The 13,124-nt window shown below is 39.1% G+C and overlaps 1 protein-coding gene across 6 annotated transcripts in view; it reads right to left on the bottom strand.

Moving 5' to 3' along the window:
• The window catches only part of LOC140480072 (ecotropic viral integration site 5 protein homolog), a 266,405-nt gene that overhangs the window by 155,656 nt on the left and 97,625 nt on the right, over positions 1–13,124 (bottom strand). For all 6 annotated transcript variants that reach the window (XM_072574675.1, XM_072574674.1, XM_072574677.1 and 3 more), the window contains 7 exons: positions 10,719–10,793; positions 8,793–8,918; positions 8,121–8,264; positions 7,858–7,947; positions 7,649–7,746; positions 7,239–7,299; positions 4,323–4,376 (listed from right to left, as the gene is read on the bottom strand). In XM_072574675.1, the coding sequence (XP_072430776.1) occupies positions 4,323–4,376; positions 7,239–7,299; positions 7,649–7,746; positions 7,858–7,947; positions 8,121–8,264; positions 8,793–8,918; positions 10,719–10,793 (648 nt within the window). The remainder of the gene's footprint in view (positions 1–4,322; positions 4,377–7,238; positions 7,300–7,648; positions 7,747–7,857; positions 7,948–8,120; positions 8,265–8,792; positions 8,919–10,718; positions 10,794–13,124) is intronic.

The raw sequence follows: 13,124 nt of genomic DNA, 5'->3' as shown, positions 1-13,124 counted from the left end.
AACTAATCATAGATACACTAAATAGGAAATTAGGCAATCGCTTGTGTCATGTTGGAACTAATCTTAGTTTTAAACTTCATAATTTAAAATAGCTGTTATTTCTATTTACAGCAGATAATTTTTAAATTCATTTGTGGGATGTGGGTGTCACTGGGTGGCCAGCATTTATTGCTTGTCCCTAGTTGCCCTTTAAAAGGTGGTGGTGATCTGCCTTCTTAAACCGCTGCAGTGCACCTGCTCTGGGTTGACCAGTAATACCATTCAGGAGGGAGTTCCAGGATTTTGACCCAGCAAGTGAAGGAACGGTTATATATTTCCAAGTCACGATCGAGAGTGGCTTGGAGGAGAATTTGAAGGTGATGGCATTCCCACGTATCTGCTACCCTTATCCTTCTCAATAGAAGTGGTCATAGGTGTGGAAGGTGCTGTTGCCAATTCTTTGGTGAATTTTTACAATGCATCTTGTAGATTGTACACACTTCTGCAACTCAGTGGTGGTAGTGGAGGGAGTGGATATTATGTCAATCAAGCAGGCTGCTTTAATCTTGGATGGTGTCAAACTTCTTGAGTGTTGTTCGAGCTGCTCCCATCCAGGCAAGTTGGGAGTTGTGCCTTGTAGATGATGGGCAAGCTTTGGGGAGTTATGTGGTGAGTTACTTGCCACAGTATTCTGAGCCTCTGACCTGCTCTCGGAACAACTATGTTTATGTGGAGAGTCTAGTTGAATTTCTGGTCAATGGTCACCCCAAAAATGTTGATAGATGAGGGCTCAGTGATGAGAACACCACTGAATGTCAATGGGTGATGGTTTGATTGTCTCAATGTGATGGCGATAGCCTGGCATTTGTGTGGCACAAATGATACTTGCCATGTCAGCCCAAACCTGGATACTGTCCAGACCTTGCTGTGTTTGAACATGGACTGCTTCAGAGTCTGAGCACAAATGGTGTTGAACTTTGTGCAATCATCAGCATATATCTCCACTCTGACCTTATGATGGAGGGAAGGTCATTGATGAAGCAGCTGAAGATGGTTGGGCTGAGGACACTATCCTGAGGAACACCTGCAGGGATGTCTTAGAGCTCAGATGACTGACTTCCAACAGCCAGAAAATTCCTAGGTGTAAGGTATGACTCCAACTAGTGGAGAATTGGATACATACTTATTCCAGTTTTGCTCGGACTCCTTGATGCCACACACAGTCAAATGGTGCCTCGAGGTCAAGGGCTGTCACTCTCATCTCATCTCTGGAATTCCGCTATTTTGCCCATGTTTGAATCAAGGCTGTAACAAGCTCAGGTACTGAATGGCCCTGGCAGAACCCAAACTGGGCATCACTGAGCAGGTTATTGCTGAGCAGATGCTGCATGATAGCACTGTTGATCACACTTTCCATCACTTGACTGATGATCAAGAGCAGATTGATGATGGTAATTGGCTGGGTTGGATTTGTCCTGCTCTTTATGTACAGTACATACCTGGGAAATTGTCCACACTGGTCAGGTTGGTGCCTGCATTGTAACTTTATGTAGCACAAGTCTTCAGCACTATTGCTGGAATGTTGTCCTAGTCTTTGCAGTATCCATTTCTTGATATCACCTGGAGTGAATCGAATTGGCTGAAGAGGGTATGCATCATAATGGGGACCACTGGAAGAGGCCGAGATAAATCATCCAGTCGGCACTTCTTGCTGAAGATTGCAACAAACAAATCTCAGCCTTATCTTATGCACTAATATGCTAGACTCTTCCATCATTGAGGATGGAGATATTTGTGGAGCCCTCTCCTCCAGAAAGTTATTTAATTGTCCACCGACAGTCACAACTGGCTGTGGCAAGACTGCACAGTCATGGAGTCATACACTGATCGAATGCTCAGATCTGATCCATTGGCTGTGAGATTGCTATGGTGTTTGGCATGCATGTAGTTCTGTTTGGTAGCTTCACCAGGTTGATACCTCACTTTTGGGTATGCGTGGTGCTATTTCTGACATGCCCTCCTACATTATCCATTGAACCAGGGTTGAACACCTGTCTTGATGGTAATGGTCAAGTTGGGGCGGGGGGTGGTATGCCAGGCATCATATAGCCATAGAGCTGTACAGCATGGAAACAGACCCTTTGGTTCAACTTGTCCAATGCTGACCAGATATCCTGAATAAATCAAGTCCCATTGGTTACAGATTATGCTGGAGTACAATTTTGCTGCTTTTAATCATCCACAGCACCTTATGGATGCTCAGTCTTGAGTTGCTAGATCTGTTCGAAGTCTGTCCCATTTAGCTCAGTTATAGTGCCACATTACATGACAGAGAGTATTCTTAATGTGAAGGCTGGACTTTGTCTCCACAAGGACCATGCAGTGGTCACTCTTACCAATACTGTCATGGACAGATGCATCTGTAGCTGGCAGATTGCTAAAGGTAAGGTCAATTAATGTTTTTTCCCCTCTTGTTGGTTCCCTCACCACCTGCTGCAGACCCAGTCTAGCAACTATGTCCTTTAGGACCTGACCAGCTCGATCAGTAGTACTGCTGCCAAGCCAATCTTGGTGGTGGATGCTGAAATCCCCCACCCAGAGTACATTTTGTTATTCAACATGGAGAAAGACCGATTCAACAGCCAAGGGAGGATAGCACGAAGTAAACAGCATGAAGTTTCCTTGCCCATATTTAAGCTGAAGCCACCAGACTTCATGGGGTCCAGAGTCAATGTTGAGGACTCCAGTGCAACTCCCTCCCAACTATATACCACTGTTCCATCACCTCTGCTGGGTTTATCCTGCCAGTAGCACAGGATATATCCAGGGATGGTGATAATGATGTCCAGGAGATTGCTTGCAAGGAATAATTCCGTATTATATCAGGCTGTTGCTTAACTAATCTGTGAGACAGCTCTCCTAATTTTGGCACTAGCTCCCAGACGTTAGTGAGGAGGACTTTGCAGGGTCAACAGGGCTGTTCTGCTGTTGTCTTTTCCGGTGCCTAGATTGATGCCAGGAGATGTGTCTGTTTTCATTTCTTTGAGACTTTGTAAGTATGGTACAATTGAATGGCTTGCTAAGATATTTCAGAGGGCAACTGAGAGTCAACCACATTGCTGTGGGTCTGAAGTCACACTTAAGCCAGACCAGGTGAGGATGGAAGATTTCCTTCCCTGAAGGACATTAGTGAACATTCATGCAATGAAAAATTCTTAATGCTGTTTCACTATTGCTACTTCATACAAATTAATGGATGATTCTTTTGCTTAGAAAAACACGATTGAATAACTAACAATAATTATTTAAGTCAAAAGTCACAAAAAAGTGCAACATAAACTGATATGTTTCTATTTGCATTTTTAACAAAAGCTGAGGTTCCAACACTGGCAGCCACTTGCAAGGGAAAATGTTGTGCAAACAGTCAGAAATAAGCACTTGGATAATGCTGTCTTCTTACATTGTAATGAAGAACAGTACGGAGGATTTAAAGATGGCACTGGAATAGCAATCTCGGAAAGCAATATTAGAATACCTAAGTGTTAGGAAGTGAATCAGTGTCCACAATTGTTTGTGCATGATAAGATAGCATTGGAGTTCAGCCCTGAAGGTAGCATCAGTTATGTGCAGAGTGTTAAGAAGAGTATCTGTGTCCATGATTCACTGTCAGTGTTCAGCGGAGCAATGGAAGCAGCAACAGGTTGTACACAAGTTGGGACATTACTCCAGTTTTTCTAACGTATCTTTTAAAAGAGACTGTTGGATAACAGCATTAAGTCAGTCATCTGGCAATTACCTTAGACACAGGAAGAAAAAATGGAAAACTTGAATTTGACCCTTACTTTTCTACTACTACACTGTGATCTTTTAGTTTCTTCCCCTAACAGGAAATCAGTAAGAAAAACCAAAGGGTCTGCCTCATCTCATACCTTCTGACTTAAGCCTCCATTCTCAAATATTGACCCTGTAATGACACCCCAGCAAGTGTACTGAAATGACCAGAAAATCATTCATTCTTCGTATAAGAATGCAAACATACCGACGCAATACCAATGCTGTCTCAAACCTCCTACCGCTCCCATATACAGCAAAAGATTGTCTCCATACATTTACTAAATTTATAACACTTTTCCCTTTGTTTAGTATTAATGTTAATAATTAAAAGAGCCAAGCACAGTTAATAAACAAGCCAGGTTATTTTCTTGGTTCCAAATCATCTTTGATCAGATCAGTGGAACATCATCTGTAGAAATTCATAGAAGTTTCAATAAATGAATAAAGTAACTGTTTTTGAATTAAAATTTTAGTTTAGATCTTTCATAACTCAATCTAATAGCTCTTACCTTCTCCAAAGTTTCAATACGTTGTTTCAGCAATCGATTTTCTGTGCGTAACCTCTAAAAAGAAGTAAATACACACATAATATTATCTCCTGTTTTAAAACATACTTCAGAATGTTAAACAAACTGTACAATACAGGTTGTATAAATCTGTCTAGCTTTGCTTGCAGCTTTCCTTATTTTTCATTAAGCACAAAACCATGCCCATTCTAATGTGTAAGCAAAAACTTACAAAAAAACCAAAGGCATATCTTGCATCAGGAAAGAAGAAGAACATGTCTAAAAAGATGGAGTCTTGTAGGTGCTGAACATTCAAGGTTACAAATTGATCAGAAAAGATGGAGAACACAAAAATGAAGATGGGGTGGCAGTACTGGCATATTCATTTTGTGACAGCGTAGAAGCACAATGGACAGATCACACTACTGGGGATATTCTAAATGCCTCTGGAGATAGAGAGAGAGAAGTGGGAGCAAATTTGTGGGATAACAAATGTGCAGGAACTGTAGAGTGATATTTAATATTAATTGACTGAGACTAATGGGAAAGGAGGGTGAGCAATTTCTGAAATGCATTCAGAACTTCCTTGACCATCATCTTTTTCAGGTGAACTAGGAATATAGTTGCTCTGGTCCTGGCAAATGAGGTGAGCCCAGTATCTGTGGAAAAACATTGGGCAGCAGTGATCATTGCGTCATAAGGTTTAAATTAGTAATGGAGAAGAGCGAGGACCAATTTGAAGTACAGTTTCCAAAATGGAAGAAAAACTATAATGAAACAATAGCTCATCTTTAAATAAGTGTCATGAAGTTGTCGGTGCATACTGTACCTTTAAGAGAGAGTGAATGCTGTTCTGAGCTGAGAGATTACAAAAGACCTGTGTATATGACTTGATGGCAGTCTCAGAGTGTATTGGAAAATTGAAAATATGTAACATTTGGCTGTGGAATGGATACCTGAGTTTTGGTTGCTGTTTTGACAATTCAAATTTAAGCAATCAGTTTAAATTATGCCCCAGGATTCTGAAATCGAGTTTGAACTTATTGCTTTGCCAGCATCAGACTGACAATCCAATGTTGGGGATATAAAAATGCAGATATTTGAAAACTGCAGAGACAGCAACTGCCATTGAGAAGGGCTCTGGGAGTTAGGAAACATTCTCTAACAAAGGTACCTTTTCATATGAAACTATTTGCAGTAAAAAGAAAGACGACCACCCAGGGAGATCATCAGCCAGAAGACGACAGACATGGAAGACGACAGTGGCGATATGGTTTTGAAATTAAGTTGGTGCAATTTTAATAAGTGTCTTATTGGAACAGCATATTGTTATAGAGTTGGAGGTAGATAATAAGCAGTTAAGAGAAAGGGGGCTTACAGTTATGAATATTTGCTTAATGTTCACTTTTAGAATTAGAGTTAAAAATAAATTGACGTTATTTTCTTTAAATAGTGGAATTTGGGAGTTCTCTGTCACTCATTTTAACAGATTATGAGACAAGGTGAGCTTTTCTGGGTAGATGGTTTAATCAACAGAAGGGTTCACCACTCTGTCACAACAGAAGAGATGTTTCAGGTATTTTCCGACAAGAGAGTAAGGTGGGGTACCAACTCAAAAACTCCTTGAATGATAAGGATGATACAGAATATGATGAAAAGAAAGAAAAAGAGGATCTATTATTTGTCAGTTAAATTCTCAAAATGACAATTAGGACAAATACACTAATGTGAAAGGGGAAGTGAAGAAAATATTACTAACACGTAACATTTTACAAAAATTCTCTACCAGCATGTAAATAGTAAGTAGGTAGTAAGTAGTGCAGTGGGATCATTTCAGGACAAAGCAGATGATAGAAGCTTAAGGAAGCACAAGGCAAATCTCAAAATTATATCGATGTTTACTAATGAGACAGATTGCTGTAAGAAATATTGGTAGAAGCAGAGACAGTACAGATTATGCATGGGATGAACACGGAGAGGCATGATGTACCAGAAAGGACACCCATGCTTAAAGTGAATAGATCAGGTTTGGCTGTCTTGCATCGATGAATGCTGCCTGGACTGGAGTGCATGTGTTATGAAGAAAGGTTGAGGGAGCTAAACCTTTTCTCATTGGAGTAAAGAAGGGTGAAAGGTAACTTGATAGAGCTGTACAAGATGATGAGAGAAACAGATAGAGTGAATAGTCAGACACTTTTTCCCAAGGCAGAAATAGCTATCACAAGGATGCATCATTTTAAGATGATTGGAGGAAGGTTTAAGGGAGATGTCAGAGGTTGGTTCTTTACATGGAGAATGATGAGTGTGTGGAAATGCACTATCAGCAGTGGTAACAGAGTTAGATACACTAGAGACATTTAAATGATTCTTGGATAGATACATGGATGTTAGTAAAATAAAGGGTACGTAGGTCGGTTTGACCTTAGAGTAGGATAAAAGGTTGGCATATCATCAAGGGCCTGCACTGTTCTATGTTCTATAAGGTTTTAGAAACAATAATCAGGGGAAAAAAAAGTAATGGACTTGAAGAAGTTTGTGTTAATAAGGAAAATTATGCTTGTCTAATCTAACTAACTTGGTGGATATTTCAGAATGCAATCAGCATCCACAGAACTGTCACAGCACAGAAACAACTATTTACTGAGAGATAGCGGTGAAAAGGAAAATTGAATAGGAATGGGAAGAAACAATGAAAAAGACACATATTATGAAATGAAGCATAATGGTGGGGGAAATAGTCAATGCCATTAGTACTATTCTACCACACAGTGACTTATTTCCTTAAAGCAAATTGTTTATCTGGACAGACAGAAAAGTCTCAGAGAGAAACCTTAAGTGGGTTGTTTCTCAACATTAAGCTTTGTGCTCCTAGTGTAATTTACCTACCTCAGCAATTGAGTGGAGTATTTCAAAATTTACCTTAATTTCTACTTGCTCTTCCATCTCCTTATTTTTTATTGTAGTGTATTCCTTTTCCAACCTGATAATAAGAAGTATATTCATCTAGCATGTGGAACATTGTTAATGCACACCAGATAAAATATAAAGACATATATCAAAATGCTTTGATACAGCACTATTCTAAGAAGCCATACTTTCAACTCAGCAAAATTCACATTGCCACATATTTTCCAGCGCTCATTAGAAAAATGTGCATTCACATCAGGGGAAAGCTGCCTAACTCAATATGTTTTGTGCTTCTGTTCTCCTTACTGACTTAAAGGAATTTCTGAATACGTGTACACAATGATACAGAATTGTAACAACATGATTATTCTGAAAATAACAGCATCAATGTTATATATATGTAAGCTATATTTAATACCTACTTTTTCATCTTCTTTGCATTGTACTTAGTTTGATAAGCTGCTTGAATTAACTTGTCAGGTGCACTGTCAAACTGATGTGGAATGACCTTTTGAAAATGCTAGTGCAAAAATTATATAGATCTTGTTAATATATATTTTTAAAATTATTATACAAGTTACAAAAAAAATCAGTTTTTAAAACCAGAAACATTAAGTTAATTTAATCTTACCTGCAACATTCCCTCCATATCAAGCTGCATCAGTTCTGCCTGATTGGCCTGTAATATTGCTATTCCAACACGAAAAACAATCTCAAGACCCTAGAAAATATAAAAACAGCAAAATCTGAATAAAAATGACTACAAATAATTTTCTTTCACTTACTCTGGACATAAGAATAAGAAATTATTGACACGCCACTATAGCAACAGGTAACTTTCATTTATTCAATATAGCAAAGTGAATAAGTTTGAATAATTGCACAGGTACTTACCTCTGACATGAAAATGTCAAATAATCTTGTAGCAACGGGTAGTGGAAACGTAGTCAGAAAGATAGTAAGGAACCAGGAAGATGAGTACATGGAGGTGTGGAAACTCTGGGATTGAAAGTGCACAGAGAGTTCTGGCAGTTGTTCCTGTGTGTATAAAACAAATTAACCAATACAGTCAGAGGAAGCATGGCTGCATGATTCAATTTGAACCACTCACGTTTCAATCTTTTTGTGGTGGTTTTATGATCACTGGCTCCAGCTTGATTTTTGTAGAATCACATCCTCAAGTGTCAAGTCAATATAATTTTGAACGAAAATGAGAAACCTAGTAAATCTAGAACCAAACTATTTCTAATAAGTCAATTGCTCTGAGCCATTAAATACCCTGCTCATTCTTTAGCATTGTCCGAATTGCAAGGAATAATCGTCTTTCAAAATTGTTACCTTTTCCAAGAGATCATGGATAGCACAAAAAGACAAATATGCATTAACTAAGAACATAAAACTAGTCACTGATCTAATTTGCAAAGTATATTAAATTTTCAATTCACACTATTAAACATAAAGAGCAGACCAAATTGATTTACTGGTGTTAAGACTTTGAACAAGCTAACTTTAAGCAGCTGCTAAATATATTTACACATTAATTTCATTTCATTTCACCCTTCTTACCTGTATCATCCACTCAAATTGATACATACAAAGACCTAGCTCGGCCATACTCGGTTTGAAAAGTTCTCTGAGACGGTAGTCTTGCATTAACTTGACAAAAACACAAAATGCTTCCTCCTCTGGCATCTTCACAAGGGAAAACAGAGATGCATTAAGACTGTAAGGTTCCAAGGAAAGTAGATTCATACTTTCCACACTTAAAATTTCAAATTTTACAAAACATGTGAAACAAATCTCTTCAATCAAACTTTTAATTTTATTTTGGCTAGCCCTTAATGGATAAAGCTCTTTTATTCTACAATTAACTGGAAATAATAGCATCGTTAATTAAGCCTCCACAACTTAATCAAGCTAATATTTAAAAGACTGCACCTACATTATTCTACAACTACTATTGTATGAAATTAAAATGTTGGTTAGATAGCATCATGAAATAAAACAAAAACTGTGGATGCTGGATGAAACAAGAATAGAATTTTCTGGCAAAACTCAGGAGGTCTGGCAGCATCTGTGGGAAGAAAGCAGAGCTCATGTTTTGAATTTTGTTGAAAGGTCACCAGACTCAAACATTAACCCTGTTTTTTTCATACAGATGCTGCCAGAACTGCTGAGTTTCTCCAACAATTCTTGTAAGTATTACCATACTTGGTTTTAGAGGCTAACTAAGATATTTACTTTGAAAATTCTGGGGGTAAAAGACTTATAAAAGGTGAGTTTGAAACATCAAGAATTTTAGCAAAAACGTGTTTCCTTTCTTTCACTTTTCATCAATTTTCTTCACTCTTTTCTCTTACTGAAGACTTTAACATCATTTTGAGATATAGTTTCAATGATATCAGGCAGCTTCAAGTAACTTGGACAGGTGGTCATTGTCAAAATAATGAGGCATTATACATTGTACTACCCCAAAGGTTGCTGCCAAATTGTTCTGACCCAATGCCCAACACAGGGGTTTTCAATGGAGGGCTATAGATTATGCAGTTTGGAGCTTCAATTTTGATCCACTTGCAAATCTTAAAAAGTGGAGTGGACAGGAAAAGTGGAGCTACTTGACAGGATACATACTGGATGCCTCTCCTAGCTGGGTAATTTATAAATTGAGATTGCATCTGAACATGGACTGCCTTCTGTAAGTCCAAATACAACAACACATCTACTGGTTCCCCTCTATCATTTCTGGGTGAGACTTCCTCCAAAAACTATAATAAATTAGCCAGACATGATTTTCCTTTCATGAAGCCATGCTGACTCTGCTTGATTAGATTATGGTTTTCCAAATTTTCTGCTATTACTTCCTTAATGATTGATTCCAACAATAGATGTTAGGTTAATTGGCACATGGTTACCTACATGTGGCCTATTTCCCATTTTGGCAGATTTCCAACCCTCTGGAACTTCTCCAAAACCCAAGGATTATTTTTAGAAAGATACAGCCAAAGCACCTACTATGTCTGTAACTACTTCCTTTAAAATCCTTGGATACAACCAATCAGGGCCTGTGGATGTACCTGATGTTCGCCCCATTAGTTTGTCTAATATTACTTCATTAATGATGGTGATGGTACTTGATTCATCCTCCAAGAGACGTGGATGATTAACAATTGAGTATATTTGAAACATGGGTAGAAACTTTTTGGTTACACAGAAAGCAAACAGATTTGCAAGATCAATGAATCGAGATAGAAGGTCACACATGATCTGATGAAAGGAGTATGGCCTACGCCAATTCTTTTTTCTCTGCTCTGAATACCTCAGCACCTTTTTGTGAGTCTTACAATTCTCATAGTGTACCCCAAATGCACTGAACCAAGAGAAAAGCAAATCAGCAGCTGCCATATGGGACCCTCATACCCATATCAAAAACAACATTCAAACAAGCATTACAATTCCCCAAGGATAGTGACTTATGATCTAAAAGCAAAATACCTGCATAAGTAGTAGTCCAACTATAAAAGCACTCCCTTGACAATAACCAACTTCACGATCTACTAGCGAATAGGCCTACAAAGAAAAATAAATTATGTTTTGATGAATTGATATGAAGGTGATTTGTAAACTAATTAATTTACCGGAAATGAATGATGTGCCATGTATTTGTGCACAGAAACTGCAATGTTTTGTTTTCTCCCCACGTGCAGTTGTAACAAAACAAAACAAATGATTGTGTAGGTAACTAAATTAATTTACTTTTTAAGCATTTCAACATAAGATTACCATCAATTGACTTTTATTCAGACAGATAGAAACTGATCCCTAATTGCTGGATTTTTACCAACTATTTATAAAAGTATTCAATTGAAAAACAATTGGTAACAGCCAATCAAACTTGAAAAAAATCCTCGAAACATACAACCATAGCGTTAACAAGAAGCGCACTTCCAAACATTTACAGAAGTTTGAAGTTATTGCTTATAGAGTCAGAAAGTCATACAGTCAGAGATGTACAGCATGGAAACAGACCCTTCGGTCCAACCTGTCCACACCAACCAGATATCCCAACCCAATCTAGTCCCACCTGCCAGCACCCAGCCCATATCCCTCCAAACCCTTCCTATTCATATACCCATCCAAATGCCTCTTAAAATGTTGCAATTGCACCAGCCTCCACCACATCCTCTGGCAGCTCATTCCATACCCATACCACCCTCTGCGTGAAAACGTTGCCCCTTAGGTCTCTTTTATATCTTTCCCCTCTCACCCTAAACCTATGCCCTGTAGTTCTGGTCACCCCGACCCCAGGGAAAAGATTTTGTCTATTTATCCTATCAATGCTCCTCATGATTTTGTAAACCTCTATAAGGTCACCCCTCAGCTTCCGACACTCCAGGGAAAACAGCCTCTCCCTGTAACTCAGATCCTCCAACCCTGGCAACATCCTTGTAAATCTTTTCTGAACCCTTTCAAGTTTTACAACACCTTTCTGATAGGAAGGAGACCAGAATTGCATGCAATATTCCAACAGTGGCCTAACCAATGTCCTCCCAACTCCTGCATTCGATATTCTGAACAATAACAGAAAGCATACCAAACGCCTTCTTCACTATCCGGGTAAGCTAACAAGAACACCACCTCCTAAAAAAAATAATAACTTTCATAATTGGCATTGTGGGCAGTCTGCTAATTTGCAGCTGAGCAAATTTAGGACATTGCACTAGGGCCTTTCTTCTGCGAGAGATCACTGATTTATGAAGTCCAACTTTATTTTCCTGCACGATGCATGATATATAAACAGAAAAAATGGCCTCTCTATACTATCAGGCTACCAGTCCCAGAGACAGCGTGGAAAAGCATCATACTGTGTAAGACTAGTGGAGGAAAGAAACAACGAATGAGGGTTAACAACATTCACAATTACATATTAAAAATATGAGCAATTTCCTTTCAAGTAAACTGAAGAAAATGTTGAGATATGCCTACTTTCATTTACCAATGAATCCACAAAAAGAATGAAAAACTATCATAAGGGACATTTCTATGGAGGTTTTTAGTGCAATGTGGGCTTCGCTGGTGAGCTGCCTTCTTGAACCGCTGCAGTGAGCATGCTGTAGGTGGAACCACAATGCCCTGGGGAAAGGAATTCCAGGATTTTGACCCTCTGACAGTGAAGGAATAGCGATATATTTCCAAGTCAGGATGGTGAGTGGCTTGGAGGGGTAACGTGCAAGTGGTGATGTTCCCATGTACCTGTTGCCCTTGACCTTTTTATCTAATTGGCTTTGGGTTTGAAGGTATTGCCTAAGGATCTTTGAACTTCTGCAGTGCATCTTGTAGACAGTAAACACTCCTGCTACTCAGCATCAGTGGCAGAGGAAGTGGATGTGGTGCCAATCAAGCAGGCTGCTTTGTCCTGGATGGTATCAAGCTTCTGGAGTGTAACTGGAGCTACGCCCCTCAAGGCAAGTAGGGAGTTTTCCATCACAGTCCTGACTTGTGCCTTGTAAATGATGGACAGACTTTGGGGAGTTAGGAGGTGAGTTTCTCACCATAGTGTTCCTAGCCTCTCACCTGCACTTGTACCCACTCTGTTCATGTGGAGAGTCCAGTTGAGTTTCTGGTCAATGGTAACCCCCAGGATGTCATTGGTGGGACATGCAGTGATGGGTTTACCATTGAATGTCAAGGGGCAGTAGTTAAGATGATCACTTATCAGAGATGGTCATAGCCTTACTTGCCACTTGTCATTCCAAGCCTGAATATTGACCAGATCTTGTCCAGTTGCATTTGAAAATGGACTGCCTCAATATCTAAGGAGTCACAAGTGGTTCTGGCCATTATGCAATCATTGGCAGACATATCCACTCTGACCTCAAGATCATTGATGAAGCAGCTGAA

Source organism: Chiloscyllium punctatum, chromosome 7 (genome assembly GCF_047496795.1).
Source record: "Chiloscyllium punctatum isolate Juve2018m chromosome 7, sChiPun1.3, whole genome shotgun sequence".
In the NCBI taxonomy this organism is placed as follows: Eukaryota; Metazoa; Chordata; class Chondrichthyes; order Orectolobiformes; family Hemiscylliidae; genus Chiloscyllium; species Chiloscyllium punctatum.
Note: the sequence above shows the minus strand (reverse complement) of the source record. Positions and strands in the feature narration are given on the sequence as shown.